This window comes from Petromyzon marinus, chromosome 23 (genome assembly GCF_048934315.1).
Source record: "Petromyzon marinus isolate PM22_M1 ecotype Great Lakes invasive population chromosome 23, UKy_Petmar_22M1.pri1.0, whole genome shotgun sequence".
NCBI lineage: Eukaryota > Metazoa > Chordata > Hyperoartia > Petromyzontiformes > Petromyzontidae > Petromyzon > Petromyzon marinus.
Window position 1 is genome coordinate 5711066 of NC_133689.1, and position 18458 is coordinate 5729523.

At 49.0% G+C, this 18458-nt stretch overlaps 1 protein-coding gene across 1 annotated transcript in view; it reads right to left on the reverse strand.

The window, feature by feature from the left end:
* Positions 1 to 18133, reverse strand: part of LOC116945228 (uncharacterized) — a 32714-nt gene extending 14581 nt beyond the window's left edge. The window contains exon 1 of the mRNA XM_032959536.2: positions 16346 to 18133. Within this exon, the coding sequence (XP_032815427.2) occupies positions 16346 to 17416 (1071 nt within the window). The 5' untranslated portion in view covers positions 17417 to 18133. The remainder of the gene's footprint in view (positions 1 to 16345) is intronic.
* Between the last annotated feature and the right edge of the window lie 325 nt (positions 18134 to 18458).

Here is an 18458-nt window from a genome sequence, read left to right on the forward strand (position 1 = left end):
TCCCATGAGTACGACTGCAGGCGGCGTCCCGACGAAGCTTCGAGTGGTGATGCAAATTTCGTGGCCGCGTATTCCACCGTGGGCGCTGCAACGCAATCGCTATGAGATCATGGACAGTTCCATTGGCCCCCTCGTATTGATTCCTTGATTGGTGTTGTTATTGCCAGGTAACGTGCAGTTGTCAACGGGCGTCTCTTAAAAATAAAGTGTCAAATATCTTCCAGGCTGTCAACTATTCAAATCGCAGCAAATTCAACGATGGATACAGCAAAAATTCAATGAAATGTTCTATAACCAGCCACAATATATATTTTATTATTTTATTGTTTCCTTTAAACGTGACTTTACCGAAAGAACCAAGAATATGAATTACTGCAGTCACGAAAGCTTTAAATCAAAATGTAAGTGTACAAGTGTATGCATAGGTATAATATACAATGAAAATGTGTATTTGCTCATGAATACATGGTATTAGGCTTGCCATCCTGGATCTCTCCTGGGAAAAAAAAATAGTAATGAGACTTCCGTGAGGTTCTCATGGGATATACAATTTAAAAAAAAATCGTGCTTTTTGAAGTCACGAGGAAATGTTTGACCATACATCATCACCACGCTGGTCAATGCTGGTTGGTCAGGACGTGTGGGAAGGAGGGGCTGGAGTACTTCAGATATCACTTGCCGTGAGCCGCAATGGGGAATCAATCCGCTGCGTTTTTGACGCAGCGTGTTCACCGCCACTGGATTAGTTGGATACAAATTGAATATTTTAAAATAGAGGTGACAATTTTGACTGAAAACTTTCGTGACTGCAGGAATTCATATTTTTGGCTCTTTCGGTAAAGTCACGTAGATTGACAAATAATAATGAAAAATAAAGTGCATAAAACTATCACGACGTTTCGATCGCAACACAAGCGGTCGTCATCAGGAAAAGGGGGGTTCGCCTCTAAAGGCAAACTGTTTATACATTTTTGGAGATGCCCAAGTGTCTCAGCAGCACCAGCAGAATCGGCGGGGCAGCAATACCAATGGAGCAGCAATGCCAATGCAGCAGCAATGCCAATGCAGCAGCAATGCCAATGGAGCAGCAATGCCAAAGCAGCAACAATGCCAATGCAGCAACAATGCCAATGCAACAACAATGCCAATGTAGCAGCAATGCCAATGTAGCAGCAATGCCAATGCAGCAGCAATGCCAATGTAGCAGCAATGCCAATGCAGCAGCAATGCCAATGGAGCAGCAATGCCAATGCAGCAACAATGCCAATGTAGCAGCAATGCCAATGCAGCAACAATGCCAATGTAGCAGCAATGCCAATGCAGCAACAATACCAATGCAGCAACAATGCCAATGCAGCAGCAATGCCAATGCAGCAGCAATGCCAATGCAGCAGCAATGCCAATGGAGCAGCAATGCCAATGGAGCAGCAATGCCAATGCAGCAACAATGCCAATGCAGCAGCAATGCCAATGCAGCAGCAATGTCAATGCAGCAGCAATGCTAATGTAGCAGCAATGTTAATGTAGCAGCAATGCCAATGCAGCAGCAATGCCAATGCAGCAGCAATGCCAATGTAGCAGCAATGCCAATGGAGCAGCAATGCCAATGCAGCAACAATGCCAATGGAGCAGCAATGCCAATGCAGCAACAATGCCAATGGAGCAGCAATGCCAATGTAGCAGCAATGCCAATGGAGCAGCAATGCCAATGCAGCAACAATGCCAATGGAGCAGCAATGCCAATGCAGGAGAAAACAACGACACCGGCAGTAGGTCTACACCAATCAAAGGGCCGCCAGGAAATCACTGTACCCCGCTCCACACACACACTGCTGACGGTGGAGGTTGATTGACAAGAAAACACAAGTCAAGTCATGGCCCAAAGTGGTTGATGGCATCTTTCTAATGATTGCTGAGTCTATGACCTTCCTCGCGGTTGAAATTGTGTCTGTATATATGGATGGCTTCATGAACGAATCTTTGTTGATAACCAGTAGGCTTGCAAAGTACCATTGTCTTAGAGAAATACATTTCGTGTGGGCCAAGGGTGAACGCGGGGACACGGGAAGAGTGGCTGAGAAACGTCTGGAGAGTTCCCGAAGGGGGCGTGGTTAAGGGCGGAGCCAGAGAGGGAACAGCTGCGGTGTAGCCCGGAACCGTCGGGAATATTCCAGAGGTAGGCGCGGACGAGGGTGGAGCCAGGCCGCGCCGGTGAAGGATAAAAGGGGAGCTCCGATCACGTATCGGGGCTGTCTGCAGGTGAAGTGGAATCCAAGTGCTCCGTCTTCGTCTCCATCTTCGACATGGTGGGTCAGGCAGCACGTCGGCTGCTCTGACCCGTTATAGTTATCCCGTATGGAGAGGAATAGGTGCATTGTGGTCCCGTGTGTAACAAGAGTGAGAGATAGGTGCATTGTGGTCCCGTGTGTAACAAGAGTGAGAGATAGGTGCATTGTGGTCCCGTGTGTAACAAGAGTGAGAGATAGGTGCATTGTGGTCCCGTGTGTAACAAGAGTGAGAGATAGGTGCATTGTGGTCCCGTGTGTAACAAGAGTGAGAGATAGGTGCATTGTGGTCCCGTGTGTAACAAGAGTGAGAGATAGGTGCATTGTGGTCCCGTGTGTAACAAGAGTGAGAGATAGGTGCATTGTAGTCCCGTGTGTAACAAGAGAGGAATAGGTGCATTGTGGTCCCAGTGTGTAACAAGAGTGAGAGATAGGTGCATTGTGGTCCCGTGTGTAACAAGAGTGAGAGATAGGTGCATTGTGGTCCCGTGTGTAACAAGAGAGAGATAGGTGCATTGTGGTCCCGTGTGTAACAAGAGTGAGAGATAGGTGCATTGTGGTCCCGTGTGTAACAAGAGTGAGAGATATGTGTATTGTGGTCCCGTGTGTAACAAGAGTGAGAGATAGGTGTATTGTGGTCCCAGTGTGTAACAAGAGTGAGAGATAGGTGTATTGTAGCCCCCGTGTGTGACAAGAGTGAGAGATAGGTGCATTGTGGTCCCGTGTGTAACAAGAGTGAGAGATAGGTGCATTGTGGTCCCGTGTGTAACAAGAGTGAGAGATAGGTGTATTGTGGTCCCGTGTGTAACAAGAGAGAGGAATAGGTGCATTGTGGTCCCGTGTGTAACAAGAGTGAGAGATAGGTGCATTGTGGTCCCGTGTGTAACAAGAGTGAGAGATAGGTGTATTGTGGTCCCGTGTGTAACAAGAGAGAGGAATAGGTGCATTGTGGTCCCGTGTGTAACAAGAGTGAGAGATAGGTGCATTGTGGTCCCGTGTGTAACAAGAGTGAGAGATAGGTGTATTGTAGTCCCGTGTGTAACAAGAGTGAGAGATAGGTGCATTGTGGTCCCGTGTGTAACAAGAGTGAGATAGGTGCATTGTGGTCCCGTGTGTAACAAGAGTGAGAGATAGGTGCATTGTGGTCCCGTGTGTAACAAGAGTGAGATAGGTGCATTGTGGTCCCGTGTGTAACAAGAGTGAGAGATAGGTGCATTGTGGTCCTCGTGTGTAACAAGAGTGAGAGATAGGTGTATTGTGGTCCCGTGTGTAACAAGAGTGAGAGATAGGTGTATTTAGTCCCGTGAGTAACAAGAGTGGGAGATAGGTGCATTGTGGTCCTCGTGTGTAACAAGAGTGAGAGATAGGTGCATTGTGGTCCCGTGTGTAACAAGAGTGAGAGATAGGTGTATTGTGGTCCTCGTGTGTAACAAGAGTGAGAGATAGGTGTATTGTGGTCCCGTGTGTAACAAGAGTGAGAGATAGGTGCATTGTGGTCCCGTGTGTAACAAGAGTGAGAGATAGGTGCATTGTGGTCCCGTGTGTAACAAGAGTGAGAGATATGTGTATTGTGGTCCCGTGTGTAACAAGAGTGAGAGATAGGTGCATTGTGGTCCCGTGTGTAACAAGAGTGAGAGATAGGTGTATTGTGGTCCCGTGTGTAACAAGAGTGAGAGATAGGTGCATTGTGGTCCCGTGTGTAACAAGAGTGAGAGATAGGTGCATTGTGGTCCCGTGTGTAACAAGAGTGAGAGATATGTGTATTGTGGTCCCGTGTGTAACAAGAGTGAGAGATAGGTGTATTGTGGTCCCGTGTGTAACAAGAGTGAGAGATAGGTGTATTGTGGTCCCGTGTGTAACAAGAGTGAGAGATAGGTGTATTGTAGCCCCAGTGTGTAACACGAGTGAGAGATAGGTGCATTGTGGTCCCGTGTGTAACAAGAGTGAGAGATAGGTGTATTGTGGTCCCGCGAGTAACAAGAGTGAGAGATAGGTGTATTTAGTCCCGTGTGTAACAAGAATGAGAGATAGGTGTATTGTAGTCCCGTGTGTAACAAGAGTGAGAGATAGGTGTATTTAGTCCCGTGTGTAACAAGAGAGAGAGATAGGTGTATTGTAGTCCCGTGTGTAGCAAGAGTGAGAGATAGGTGCATTGTGGTCCCGTGTGTAACAAGAGTGAGGGATAGGTGTATTGTGGTCCGTGTGTAACAAGAGTGAGAGATAGGTGTATTGTGGTCCCGCGTGTAACAAGAATGAGAGATAGGTGTATTTAGTCCCGTGTGTAACAAGAGTGAGAGATAGGTGTATTGTAGTCCCGTGTGTAACAAGAGTGAGAGATAGGTGTATTGTAGTCCCGTGTGTAACAAGAGAGAGAGATAGGTGTATTTAGTCCCGTGTGTAACAAGAGAGAGAGATAGGTGTATTGTGGTCCGTGTGTAACAAGAGTGAGAGATAGGTGTATTGTGGTCCGTGTGTAACAAGAATGAGAGATAGGTGTATTTAGTCCCATGTGTAACAAGAGAGAGAGATAGGTGTATTGTGGTCCGTGTGTAACAAGAGTGAGAGATAGGTGTATTTAGTCCCGTGTGTAACAAGAGTGAGAGATAGGTGTATTTAGTCCCGTGTGTAACAAGTGAGAGATAGGTGTATTGTGGTGCCGTGTGTAACAAGAGTGAGAGATAGGTGTATTTAGTCCCGTGTGTAACAAGAGTGAGAGATAGGTGTATTGTGGTCCCGTGTGTAACAAGAGTGAGAGATAGGTGTATTGTAGTCCCGTGTGTAACAAGAGTGAGAGATAGGTGTATTGTGGTCCCGTGTGTAACAAGAGTGAGAGATAGGTGTATTGTGGTCCCGCGTGTAACAAGAGTGAGAGATAGGTGTATTGTAGTCCCGTGTGTAACAAGAGTGAGAGATAGGTGTATTTAGTCCCGTGTGTAACAAGAGTGAGAGATAGGTGTATTGTGGTCCCGTGTGTAACAAGAGTGAGAGATAGGTGTATTGTGGTCCTGTGTGTAACAAGAGTGAGAGATAGGTGTATTGTGGTCCTGTGTGTAACAAGAGTGAGAGATAGGTGTATTGTGGTCCTGTGTGTAACAAGAGTGAGAGATAGGTGTATTTAGTCCCGTGTGTAACAAGAGTGAGAGATAGGTGTATTGTGTCCCGTGTGTAACAAGAGTGAGAGATAGGTGTATTTAGTCCCGTGTGTAACAAGAGTGAGAGATAGGTGTATTTAGTCCCGTGTGTAACAAGAGTGAGAGATAGGTGTATTTAGTCCCGTGAGTAATGGTGTTATGTAAATGTAGAATAAACGATGTTGCCTCCTAAAGTGTCTTTGAACGGTTCATTACATATGTATCACTTTGTTTTGCCAGGTAAGACCCACTGAACTGTATCGCGCTTATTCAGAAACGACCTCGCCACAAATGATAGCTCAACGAAGTGGCTTAATGTATAGCAACCAAATACTCTAAATTCAGTTTCTGTAGATCTGTCAGTAATCTCGTGCATTCAACACAAGGTGCCTCTGTCAGTGCCGTGACCTCCTGCCAGCAAGCCTTTGACAATTCCCTTGGCCTCACGATGCACCTATCCCAGTACAAAGGCCGCGGTGACGCTACCCGTTGTTATATATACAAATCTTCATGTTTTTTTCACTTCTGAATATTCCAACCGTGATCGCGGAGCGAGAACACCGCTTTAGCAGGGCCTGTGGCACGGCGCACTAACACAATTGAGCGATGCAATTGAGGAGAACATCAGAAATCAGTTGTGCGATGTCGTCTCACAGATGCCCATTTTGTTTACACACGTGGCGACGTGGCACAGCGATCTGCCATTGCCAGGCGAGATCGTCCCCAGGGGTGAGATCGTCCCCAGGGATGAGATCGTCCCCAGGGGTGAGATCGTCCCCAGGGGTGAGTTCGTCCTCAGGGGTGAGATCGTCCCCAGGGGTGAGATCGTCCCCAGGGGTGAGATCGTCCCCAGGGGTGAGTTCGTCCCCAGGGGTGAGATGGTCCCCAGGGATGAGATCGTCCCCAGGGGTGAGATCGTCCCCAGGGCTGAGATCGTCCCCAGGGGTGAGTTCGTCCCCAGGGGTGAGTTCGTCCCCAGGGGTGAGATCGTCCCCAGGGGTGAGATCGTCTCGCCTCGCCACGGGGGACGCCAACGTCGCCGGCAGTGGCGTCGTGGTCACGTCATCAGCTCAAAGGGGCGCGGCAAAACCGGACAGCGTGGGACCCCAGCATTGGATTCGTCTCGCACGGTCGCCATAAGTTACCGCTCTAAAATTTGATCAAAATAAAATGTGCCAACGGAAATGAAATCATCGTCTTGATTAAAGAATAATGCGAACCGCGTTTTTTATATATATATATTTGTTGTTGTTCTTGTACACCTTGCCGTTGAGAACAAATCTCGTGGCGGTTGTCAAGGGGAGGTGGGGGGGGGGTGCCCCAACTCGTAGCTTTGGCCACCGGGGGGGGGGGGGGGGTGGGTGGCAAGGCACCAGCTGCCTGCCCCCCACGGCTGAGTTAGGCGAGCTGTTCGCAAGGTGGTGCCCCCCCCCCCCAGTGCGAGTCCGTCTCGCCCGTGCCCCCTCGCCAACACTTTCCGCGCGAGGATCGAGCAGCGTGTGCGCTTATTGACAGCCGACTGCGCGGTGACACGGCTGTTCTAGTTAACTGACTTATCTCCGTGCTATGGACGCGTGGGTAATTTAAGAGCGCAGTGACCCCACCAGAGACCCATCTGTCAGTCGTTGGCCGGTTCCCCTCCACCACCACCACCATCCCTCCACCCCCCATTCGCTAGTTAATGGACTAAGGGCATTTAACAGCGAGCGCCGCATGCATCTGCGGGCTGGTAAACACGGAGCAACTGGCGGCGGGGAGGTTTGGTGAATCCTCCGTCGTTTGGTCTGCTGCGAGACCGCTTTGTTTGCGCTGTTCCGGCTGTGGAAAATCAGAAGGATGTGGAGGGGGGGGGGGTCTCCCCCCCCCCTCCACACACACACATGCAAGTCGTCTCTTAACCGCGTTAAAAAAAACGCACCTGGCATCGTTCGCCGCTAACAACAAATATGATAACAAACACAAATATCCCCCGTGTGGCCTTGAGCGACCGTTGGGGCAAGTGCTGTTACCGTAGCTCCTATGAAGGCCGGCACGGCACGGCACGCATGGTTTACACATCGTTTGCACATCGTGCCAGGTACTCATTGAAGGTTGAGTCGACCTAGTGAAGGTCCAGGACTACAGGGTAGCCCATAAGTCTGGAATCATATGGAACAATAACGAATTTATATTTTACATTTTCTTGCTGTGGTTTTCACACTTGATGATGATTGCTTGTGTTGCAGTCGAAACGTCGCGAGAATTGTATTGTTTTATATTTTTATTATTTTATTGTTTCCCTTATACGTGACTTTACCGAAAGAACCAAGAATATGAACCCCTGCAGTCACGAAAGCTTTAAATCAGAATTTATATTTGTTTTGTTTCTGCAGGCCCAAGATGTCTCTGAGTAAAGAAGAACGAGGCCAGATAATACCACTCGCAGGAAATCAGTCAGAGGGAGGTCGCTGTTGAATCTAACAGACTGCATCCAGACCGCGAGCAAAAAACACGGGCTGTGTTTGTCATGTGATTCCAGACGCATGGGTTCACCCTGTACTCATCACTGTTATTGGTCGTGAGCGGGTCTCCAACTCGCGTGCCCAGGCGCGTAGGTCAGCGCGCTAACCGCGGCACTTACACTCCCCACCACAGGACAACTCACACAGACAAACACAACAACAACAACAACCGCCATTCGCCACTAAGTGGCGGTGACGTCGCCACGACGCTTGTGCCAGGCTATGTGCACCCTGAGGCCACGTGAAGACAAACACAGACACACACTCACACACACACACAGACACACACACAGACAAACACAGACACACACTCACACACACAGACACACACAGACACACACAGACAGACACACACAGACACACACAGACACACACGCTCCCGATGAGGCATAACGAGTTGCGCTGGGTGGGACACGTGTGCAGGAAAGGGAGGAGGAGGAAGGGTTCTGGATGGAGGCACTGGAGTGTTCTGCTGCGATAGATTCCCAATGATAAGCCACTGCGTTGGGCTATCACTTGTGGCCAGATCGCTTCTGGAAAATAAGCTAATAGCTCAACGGGCTTTAACTGGTGAGATGGAAAAAAACAAGTTTCGTTTCATTTGTATATTTTATTTACGTTGTTAACCTTTCCTATACTTTGCACTGCTATCGTGCTTTGTTGCGTTTGTTGTTGTAACGTCCTGAACCCGTGCCCCTACTGGACACCTGTCAAAAAGAGCTTCATGGCTCATCGGATTCCTGCAGCATGAATAAATATTCAGATTCTAATTCTGTCCGGTGACCAAGGGTGATGTAGAGACCTAAGGCTAGAAGGTGGAATACTCTCCCGGGCCGATCGGTGAAGGTCTTGTGCCGACTGGGCAGTGGTGGGTCCGGAGCGGGGAGAAGGCTTTGAGGCAATGGTCCTTCCCTTAAAGTCTTTGTAGGGCTCTGTTAAAAACGTTTGACATTTCTCAGGACAACCCCCCCCCCCCCCACCACCACCTTCGTTGGGACGTCTCTTGGTGTCTCTGTGGTGGCATCGACGGTGTTGGCCACGATGGAATCTTTATCTCGAAGAAGAATCGACATCACATCTATCCCCTCTATTTAAGACCGAAAAGCAGGAGGATTTCTCCACAACTCTGGCTGTCGCCTGATAATGCTCGTTGTAATTCCTGGCGAAACGTCGTACTCGAATTGTAAATGTTGTGGGTTTACTCTCCAACACACCGGTGTGCTGCGCTAGTAACGAATTGGCGTGTTTTTTTTTCACGTGACAAACCTTGCTAATTGGCTGTGTCGGGTGGTGGCGGGTTTAACGACGCATTTATATTCACGTGATCTAACCCAACAACTTTCGTTACGAAAATCAGAGTGAGTACGTCGGAATAAGTCACAGAAGCTCGAGGCGGCATTTGAAATCTGGTTGCATTGATGTCCTCTTTAGAAAGCAAGCTTGTCTTGTGTAGTCTGCGAGTAAGTCTGTGAGCACTGAGCAATAGGGAAGACACTCCGAAAGGATTGAGTGGTAAACATGTGGAAGCTTGCAAAGTCAAATAGGAGTTTAATGATGCACAGTTAAACACACAGTTGAGCCGCGTGCATTCTAGTGAATATTCTGCACACCGTGTGCCACTCGAGTAATCTCCGTGCAAAGTACAGCCGTCCATGGAAACCCTTCGCGTCGCTTGTTAACGCTGCCGATTTGTCGATCTGGGAGAGAGATGCCGCTCGTTGTTGTTGTTGTTTAGTGCGTATGAGTAAAGTGGTGTTCTGGAACAAACAAAAAAAACAACCAACCTTCTGTCTTCACTGAAACCTTCGGCAGTCCACGATTATATGTTTATAATATCGTAATATATCCCCACGGATGATGGCCACACAAATCAACTTAACAATTCACTCAGTTCGTGCAATTAACAGCACATACTCGCAAACAGAGCCAGACAAAGCTGTTTTGTGGACTATCGAGTATTTTGAAATTGACACCGTTAAATCAATGTATGCTTAAAGTCGTACATCAGCCGACAGCACAGCGTGACGTGCGCTATCCTTCATAGGAGTATCTCGTTACCGCCATTGCATTTAGTATCGTTTCCATTTTTTGCATCTGTTTCCGTTGTACTTTTGTTCACTCTATTAGGCTAAAATGTGTTAATTTCGTTGATTTAAAACACACATTCATTTTTTACAAATCCTTGAACCTTCATCGATATCGGTCGGTGAATCGTTGCATGCGTATACACTCGAGTTAAGGGACTTTAACGAATCGCCACCCTCGCGATTCGAGTTTATTTGGAGTTTATTTTATTGAACCAGGTGAGAACGCAAGAGACCAGGTCGAGTATGGCATGACTTTGCCAAGGGGGGGGGGGGGTGAGTAATTACGGTGTAATATTTCGAATTTCAGAATCAGAATCATAATATGTATTTGTACTGAAGGAATCCGATGAGCTATAAAGCGCTTTTTTCACAGATGTCCAGCAGGGGCACGGGGGTCAGAACGTCAGAACAAGAAATACCAATCTCAAAACACAATATGAGTGCAAAGCATAGGAAAGGTAAACAAATTACTTAAAATATATATACAAATAAATCTGAACATTTTTTTTTTATCTTACCAGGTAAAATTTTGCCAATTTTGGACCCTGACGCCGGTACAAAATGCCCTACACTTGCAAATGGGGTCGCGGTATCTTTAACGCCCTCTGTGAGGCACAGGGTGAGCAGTAGAATCGTCCCAGTTTATCACACCCGTACATTGTTTTCGTATTGTTTCTGGTTGTAACTCTCTACACCCGCCCCCTACCGGACCATCGATGAAAAGCGTAGCTTCATAGCTCATCGGATTTCTTTCAGGACAAATAAAGGTTCCGATGACCGATTCCGATGTGACCGCGAGCTCCAGAACCCCGGTGCTAATCGCTTGATTCACCGGTACGCATTCGTTCAAGTTGCAGTCAGTGACCGCACGTAAATATCGCGGCATTGCACCCAGCGAAACGAACTCCGTCATTTGTAACCAGCAACCGCCAGACAACGCCACCCCAATTATAGCTGGCGGTGACCGATCGGATTACGGTGGGGGGGGGGGGGGGGGTGAGGTTTTGCTTGTGGTGACTGGTTTCCCATTTTCGTCGCAGGTATTTATAACGGTGATTTAAGAGGCAATTCCCAAAAGCCGCTAGAAATCTGCGGGAGCGCGAGCTTGCGTCATTGAGAAGTCAGATCATCAGCGTTAAAAGGACGAGGCGCTTCCCAGGATGATTGTGCAGTGGGCACTATGAACCATTTGCTGGTTGTGCGTTCCTAAACCTCCACGCACGGCTTGGTGATTTGTTATTTTTGGTCCTTTGCTACGGCTTCTTTTTTTGTGTCAATGTGTCATCACAGCTTATTGTTTCAATAGGGATATTATATTTGGCGTTTCATTTCAGCCGGAACAGTTAGGAACGCTGTTCCGAGACTTACTTTGGCCCCTCATCCCACTGACAACATCGGTGAGTCCATGCATCTATGAATTCTTTTTTTTAAATATACATATTTTCCTGGCAATATAAGAATATAAGTACAATAATATCGGATTCTTATGTGTAGGCGTACCCTACACTCTCTGCTGGTAGCGCGGCGGATGTAAAAACAAAAATAAACATCTCATGCAGCACCCTGCCATCGAACCTCGCGGTTTAAAATTTCCACGTCGCCAATTGTCGATCATCAGCCGAATCAGGGAGCCGGGCCACGTGGCGATGCCACAAATTGCGCTATCGAAGGTTCGGCGGCCAGCAAGTGGTGTGGCCACGAATCCCAAACCACCGTCGACCCGCGCATCGTAAACGCTTGGCCGCTGCTTCAGTCTTTATTAATTTAAAGGAGCAATGGGACGAGATCCACTCTGCTTCTGAACAGACAATTGAGTGGATAACAACATCTAAAATTACATCTTTGATCTGCTGCTATTAATGCGTACGAAAGAAGAAGAAGAAATGCCTGAATGGCGATGTATCATTACTTTCAAGCCAGCCTAGCAACATTCCAGAAGGGATCGAGTGAGAAATGAAGACCTGAAGATTTAAAATAACACATCTATACAGCGGTGAATCAAATAGGGGAGGGGCGCTAATGGAGGATGACAGCACCCCTACCTTGAGACCATGAAAATGTGCTTTTTATTGATACTTTCAAGAGAAAATACAATGGATGTTTTAATTATTAATGTAGGGCCCGATTTAAAAACTTGGACTTTTGGGACAATCTTCTCCCCCCTCACTGCCCCTGGGAAGTTTCTATATGGGCCTCTGCATTCATACACCAATAAATAACAAACAAATGTCACATTCTCCAAGAAAGCCTCGCCGACTGTCAATACACAGGAGGGTCTTGTATAAGGAAGTCTGTCCAATTCCATAAATATAAAACGAGTGTGTGTAACTGGCGTGCTTCAAATAAATCCCACCACATTCAAAGCTCAGCACAGATAGATTCGACAACCCACCGCTGTCCCTGCCATCTCGCGGAAACCATCCAAATAGGCAACTACTTGGATGGTAACCAGGCTCACCCCTGCTTCGCCTCTGAGATCCGACAGGGTTAAAACATTACAGGGTGATTATCGTGGCTTTGTGAGAGGAGTGGTAAGGGCTTACAACTGGTAAGAGTTAACGAAATTCCCGGAAACGGAAAGTGTAAGAGTTAACGTAATTTAGCTTTCAGTGAATACATAATATGAGCTTTACAAAATTAAGGGAACGCCGATGTAGGCACAACAGTGTCCGTGGAGAGATACGTTCTCAGAATTACCGAGATTTAAAGAGAAGAGGCAAAATGGACCAGACCAATAAACGGGCTCGGGCAGGACCCATCGTGATCGGAGATGATGATGATGATGATAACGATGGCCAGCGGACAAGACTGGTGATGGAATAGCAGCAAGCCAGAGGAAAGAATCGCACGCAAGAGCACGAACACCACAGAGATGTAGTAATGAGAATCATGTTTGTGTGTGTGTATGAAACGCATTGTGTACGTACGTCTGAGACCGAGCGATTAGATAAGTGCATTCGCAGCAGTGGCACGACACGTGGCATTTTTTTTGCATGGCGACGTTGCAGGCAGGCCCTCACCCAGGCAGTAGATATACCATGGCTAAGTATGATGATAGGTAAATGTGCGTGTGTGTGTGTGTGTCCGTGCTGTGGGAAACGGCAGCGCTGCAGTTAGTGCGTCGCGCTGCGAAACCGGCGGACCCGGGTTCGATTCCCGCTCACGGCCAACACCAGTGACGATGATCTCAGCCGGTCCCGGGCCTCCTCTAAGTCGGCTCAGCTTCCAAAAGAGCACCGTGGGCGGTTTTAAAATTCGTCACTGGGGAGACAAAGGCGGCCGGGTGTGTTGCTGGCCACTCACCCCCCTCGTGTGCCGTGTCGGCTTTAATAGGTGCTCGCTAGCAGCACTTGCGCCTACAGTCTGTAACAGGCTCTACAGGGGATGTTTGTGTGTACATTAGGGAGCCACCGAATATGTATATGGAAACGTGATGTTACATTCTTTTTTCTGGAATGGCACCCTCCTTCTCACGTTGTTAGTTTTGGTGTAAAAGTCAACAGCTGAGAATCTCATTCGACTCTGTTGATGTTGACAGGTAGCTCAGCATCAGCTCGTGCTCTGTGTGTATTGGCTTTAACGCAATGATTCAACTCTGTCGAGCAACCGGTTAATATTGAGGGACCGTCTTTAAACTCGCAGTGCTATCAGTTTTACAGGCAAATGGATGCAATGAGAAGGCGTGATTTAGAAAATAAACATTTCTTTAATTTACCAGGTAAGGCCCACTGAGCTATAACAGCTCTTTTACAGAAGCCGCAAATAATAACTCAACCAGGTGGCTTATCACGTGCAAATGTATGCAAGCCAAATGCTCTAAATGCATGTTTATAAATGCGGAGGGAAAAACCAGAGGACTGGGAGAAAAATCCATGCTACCAAGAGAGAGACACGCAAACTTCAAATATACAGACGTCGGGGACAGGATCGAACCCACGACCTCCTGTACACCAGGCGAGGTAGTTAATATCTCATATCTCAGTGAGTATTTTACGGGTGGATAAAGGCCAGAATCATAGATTCAGCCCCCAACACCCCTTTCTTACTGTCAATAAGCATCACGCTATAATAACATGTTCGCCAATATGTCGCTGAAGGCGAACTTTGACCATGCCTCCCAGTGAAGGTAACCCGATTTGAGTGAGCTGTAAATGACGTCGGCGATTTTGATATACTCTTTAGGACAACCACAATTGATTTCCCCGACAATGTGGTACAATTTTATCGACCCTAATTTGAATCTTGAGCTGAGCCAACGATCAATCAGGATTTGAGATCGCAACCTTCCGATTGCGAGCTGCTTGCTCTACAGCCGAGCCCACACGCGGGTGGATTATTACTTTGAATGGACCAAATATTGCAATGATTTTGTAAAACAAATGTTGCTGCTTTGAGGAGGGTCCTACATTACGATTTTGGCCAAATCCTTTATTTTTTTACTAAGCAGTGTGTGCAGGAATAACCTGGACTAACAGGAAAGGCTGAGCACGCAAAGTGTTACAAAAAAGACACTAAGGTCGGCACACACAGGTTCACAAACCCACCTGCTGGACAGCGATCTCATCGCAACAACAGCAGAATTTGGAGGTTTCACAACCCGATCTGCCTGCGATCCGCCATCCCTTGCCCACCCCCCCCCCCCCCCCAAAAAAAAAAAGTTGGAGAACAGGCGTGAGAAACCACCATCACCACCGTCGCGGCTGCCTCTTTCGCGATCTTGCCTCGAGGCAATGGCTGGCGCACAGACGGTGCATTGGGACGAGTTCATAGCCAAGTGGCTCAGCGGGGATCGCCACTAAGCCGCTTCCGATGGAGAACACGGTTCGATTCCCGCACTCGGCGATTCACTGCAAGCTCGGAACCGACAAAAACAAGTGCGCACCCCCAGCTGAGAAGTGGACGTTACGCTAGACACCTTTATTTATGTATGTTGAACTTCTTTCGCACCGTACTTAGCCAACTGTGCTCATCGGAGGTGCCCGGGAAATAAAGGGGCTTACAGCGACATAAGACCCCGTGACATAACGAGCGAGAGTTGATTATCTTCGTGTGTTGTAATCACATGTGATAGAAGGCACTTTTGAACATGATCCACAAGCGATTGGATTGTGTGTTTCCTCGACGCGTCTCTTTGCTCAGGCTAGCGATGGGGCAGGCACCCATCTCCGTCAGCAGCCATCAGCCACCGGTGGAAATTCCACGTTAAGATGGCAGGAGGTGTGGGAGGGGGCAAGTATGTCCATATCGCAATAACTTCTCACGGTGGAACTCGCGTTATCGACTCGAGGGATCAGGCGCGTCAATCGCTGCTATACAGAGGCCAGTGGAAATCAGTGGTGCAGGGGTTCGCGCACTTCGCTACCTGAGTTCAATTCCCTACCAGGACTGACATCATTGGTCAGTGATATCTGTAGCACCCTCCCCCCCCTCCATTTCACGATCTCGCACCGACCAGCATGGTGAAGTATGGTCAAACAGCCCCACGGCCACCAAGGCGTGGGGGAGGTATTCATGCAGCAATGAGATTGAACAAAGGTGCTGAAAATCAACGATCGTCAATTCAGCGTGCAGATTGATTGAAAGCGCATCGGACTTGCAATGTTGAAATCTTGAGGTCGCCAGCTCAATCTTCCGGCAGAGCCGGTTGAAATAATTTGCCAAGGCTCTAATCCCCGCAACCCACACACGCCTGGCTCTCATCCACACCCTTCAACCGCCGCCTTTATCCACCGCCCAGCGGTGTAAATGGACACGCCACCGTTTAATACTTTAATCGATCGACAGGTCGCTTGAGGCGGGGTAAAGCTGGAGCACTTCCCACCTCCTTCCACGACGCGTGGCCATCGTGGACGAGTCGGAGCAAATACCCTCCATGGGTGGGGGGGGTTCTCTCTAGAGCTCCCTCTAGTGGATGTGTGTTTGTTGAACTTCTTTCACACCGTACGTGGTCGACCGCGCTATTCGGACGTGCGGGAGAAGGACAACAAACTTAAATATAAAAAAACACAGCGCTAAAGAAATAGTGGATGCCCTTCCGCCAGCAGTGGCGTGGGCAAGACATTGCAGGGCTGCGCCTTTACACTTCTAGAGGGTATTGCTTCCAAAATCCCAACGGGCTATCACTGGGGGGGCCGGGGGGGCGGTGAGGGAGGTGGTGTTTTTAAACAATAATCGAGTGAATAAATGAATAAACATAACTGAAGAAACCCCATCACCGACAGACTGCCACGTGGCCTCCTGTTCACTGCCGATGTCTCTCTCTCTGTGTGTGACCTATCGGACAGACACAAGATCCCCGGCACCCAGCAGCAGCATCCCACCCACAGCACACTTCCACCCACCAGCAGATAGACGAAGGTGACAGCGATGAGCGTGAGAGTGCGCGCGTTCTGTCGTTTCATTGCCCCAGCCAAGCGAACTCTCCAATTCTCCAGGCACTTGGTTCCCCAGCGTAGCAGGGCTGTCCAAACCCCCCACCGTCTCCTCCTCGTACCGCCCGCACACGCCTGATGATGCTGATGCTGCTGCTGCTGCTGTTGGTGCTGTAGGGCTCGCAGTTGCAGTTCCTGCAGGTGCTGGTGGTGCTGCTGCTGTTGCTGTGATTGATAGTGCTGTGGATGAAGAGGATGAGGAGGATGGTGATGATGTTGATTGTGTTGCTGAAAGTAGGGGTGATTGTATAACTCGGAATTAAGGAATTGGCTTTGCTGTTGCTGCTGCTGTTGCTGGTACTGTTGTTGCTGCTGCTGTGGATGATGCTGCTGATGGAGATGATGGTTAGGATGATGGTGATTGACGGTGTGGTAGTAACTCTGGCGAGGGATGTCGTATTCGTGATGCTGCTGCTGCAGCTGCTGATGATGGTGGTAGTGCTGTTCGATGTGTTGCCGTTGTTGTTGTTGTTGCTGCTGCTGCTGGAGGTGGTGATACGGAAGTTGATTGTGGTGATGGTCGTAGTGGTCGTGTTCCTGTTGACGTTGATGTTCAGATTCCTGCTGCTGGTGCTGTGGCCGCTGCTGCAGGTACTGGTGGTGGTGATGATCTTGCTTCTGATGGCGGTGCTGCTGCTGCTGCTGATGTTGCTGCTGCTGCTGCTGGAGGCGTTGTTGATGCCGGTGTTGGTTGTGGTGCTGCTGCTGCTGCTGCTGGTGATGATGATGGTGGTGGTGATGGTGATTGTGGTGTCTGTCTGGCCCGCTCGGGGCAACATGGTCCGTGCCGTGTCCTGCCGGGGAGCCCCGGTGAGAGTACTCGGCGGACGCGGACAGGCACAACAGGCTGCTGGAGCGCCTCAGCCTGGCTCGGCGGCTGCCCGTGATGCGCAAGAGACGGCCCAGGCAGTAGTTGGTCCCACTGCGCAGGGCCATCAATGAAGACGAACTCGGGGCATGCTCGCTCCTCGGGCCGTGCATACGGCGAAGGAGAGGTCGCCCCCGGCGCCGGAGCGAGCGAATATGTTGACCATGCGAGCACGTGCGGAGCGACGTTCCGTGCGAGCGTGGGGAGTTGAGTTGAGCGAGTTAGCGGCGCCTCTCGCTGTCTCCTCCCCGTGTTGTGCACGCGTCGAACGCACGACTTTGAGCGAGCGCTGCTTTTTGGTGTGTAACCGGTGCTACGTTTTATTTATATATATCGATTACTAGTATTATTATCTAAACATCGATCATTAAGGAAAGTGCACACGCCGTTAAATTCGCCAAAGATAGAAAGCTTTGCAGCGCGTATTAACTCTTTTCTCCCGCGCCCTATTCTTACCACTCGGTCGCTATTTATAGAACGGGTCTCGCGTTCGGGTGCAGGCGGATAGGAGGTTTGGTGTGTTTGTATACTGTATTTAGTAATCGTATTTTGTATTATTAATATGGTTAAGAGTGATGCATCTTAGTCTGCACGCTGCACAACTGCGCTGTTGCCTTGTAACGGTGCTGAGGGTCGCGTACGCCTTTCCATTCGGAGCTGAACAGGAGAGAGACATCAACTCCTCTGCGCTGTCCCTTCCCTCTCTCGCTCTGGGCTCTCGCTCTCTCTCTCTCGCTTTGTGCGCGCAGGCAAATAAATAAATTAAAAGAATACAATTTCTGCTCTTGCTCAATAGCAGCAGCAGCAATAGCAAATCCAGCAACGCAGAGCCGGCTCGCCCGCCCGCCCACCCACTACACGCATCATCCTACAGCAGCAGCAAAGACAAAGATCCCCCGTATAGCCTGAACAGACTGTTGGGGCAAGTGCTGTTTGCGAGCACCTATGAAGGCCGGAACGGTACGCGAGGGTGTGGGTGGCCAGCACCACGCCCGGCCGCCTTTGTCTCCCTAGTGGCGATGTTTACACACCGCCCCAGGTACTCATTTGATGCTGAGTCGACCTAGGGGATGTTCAGGATCGGTTCAGATAATCGCCACTGATGTTGGTGGCCGTGAGCGGGAATCGAACTCTGACCGGGGGATTCATCGCGCG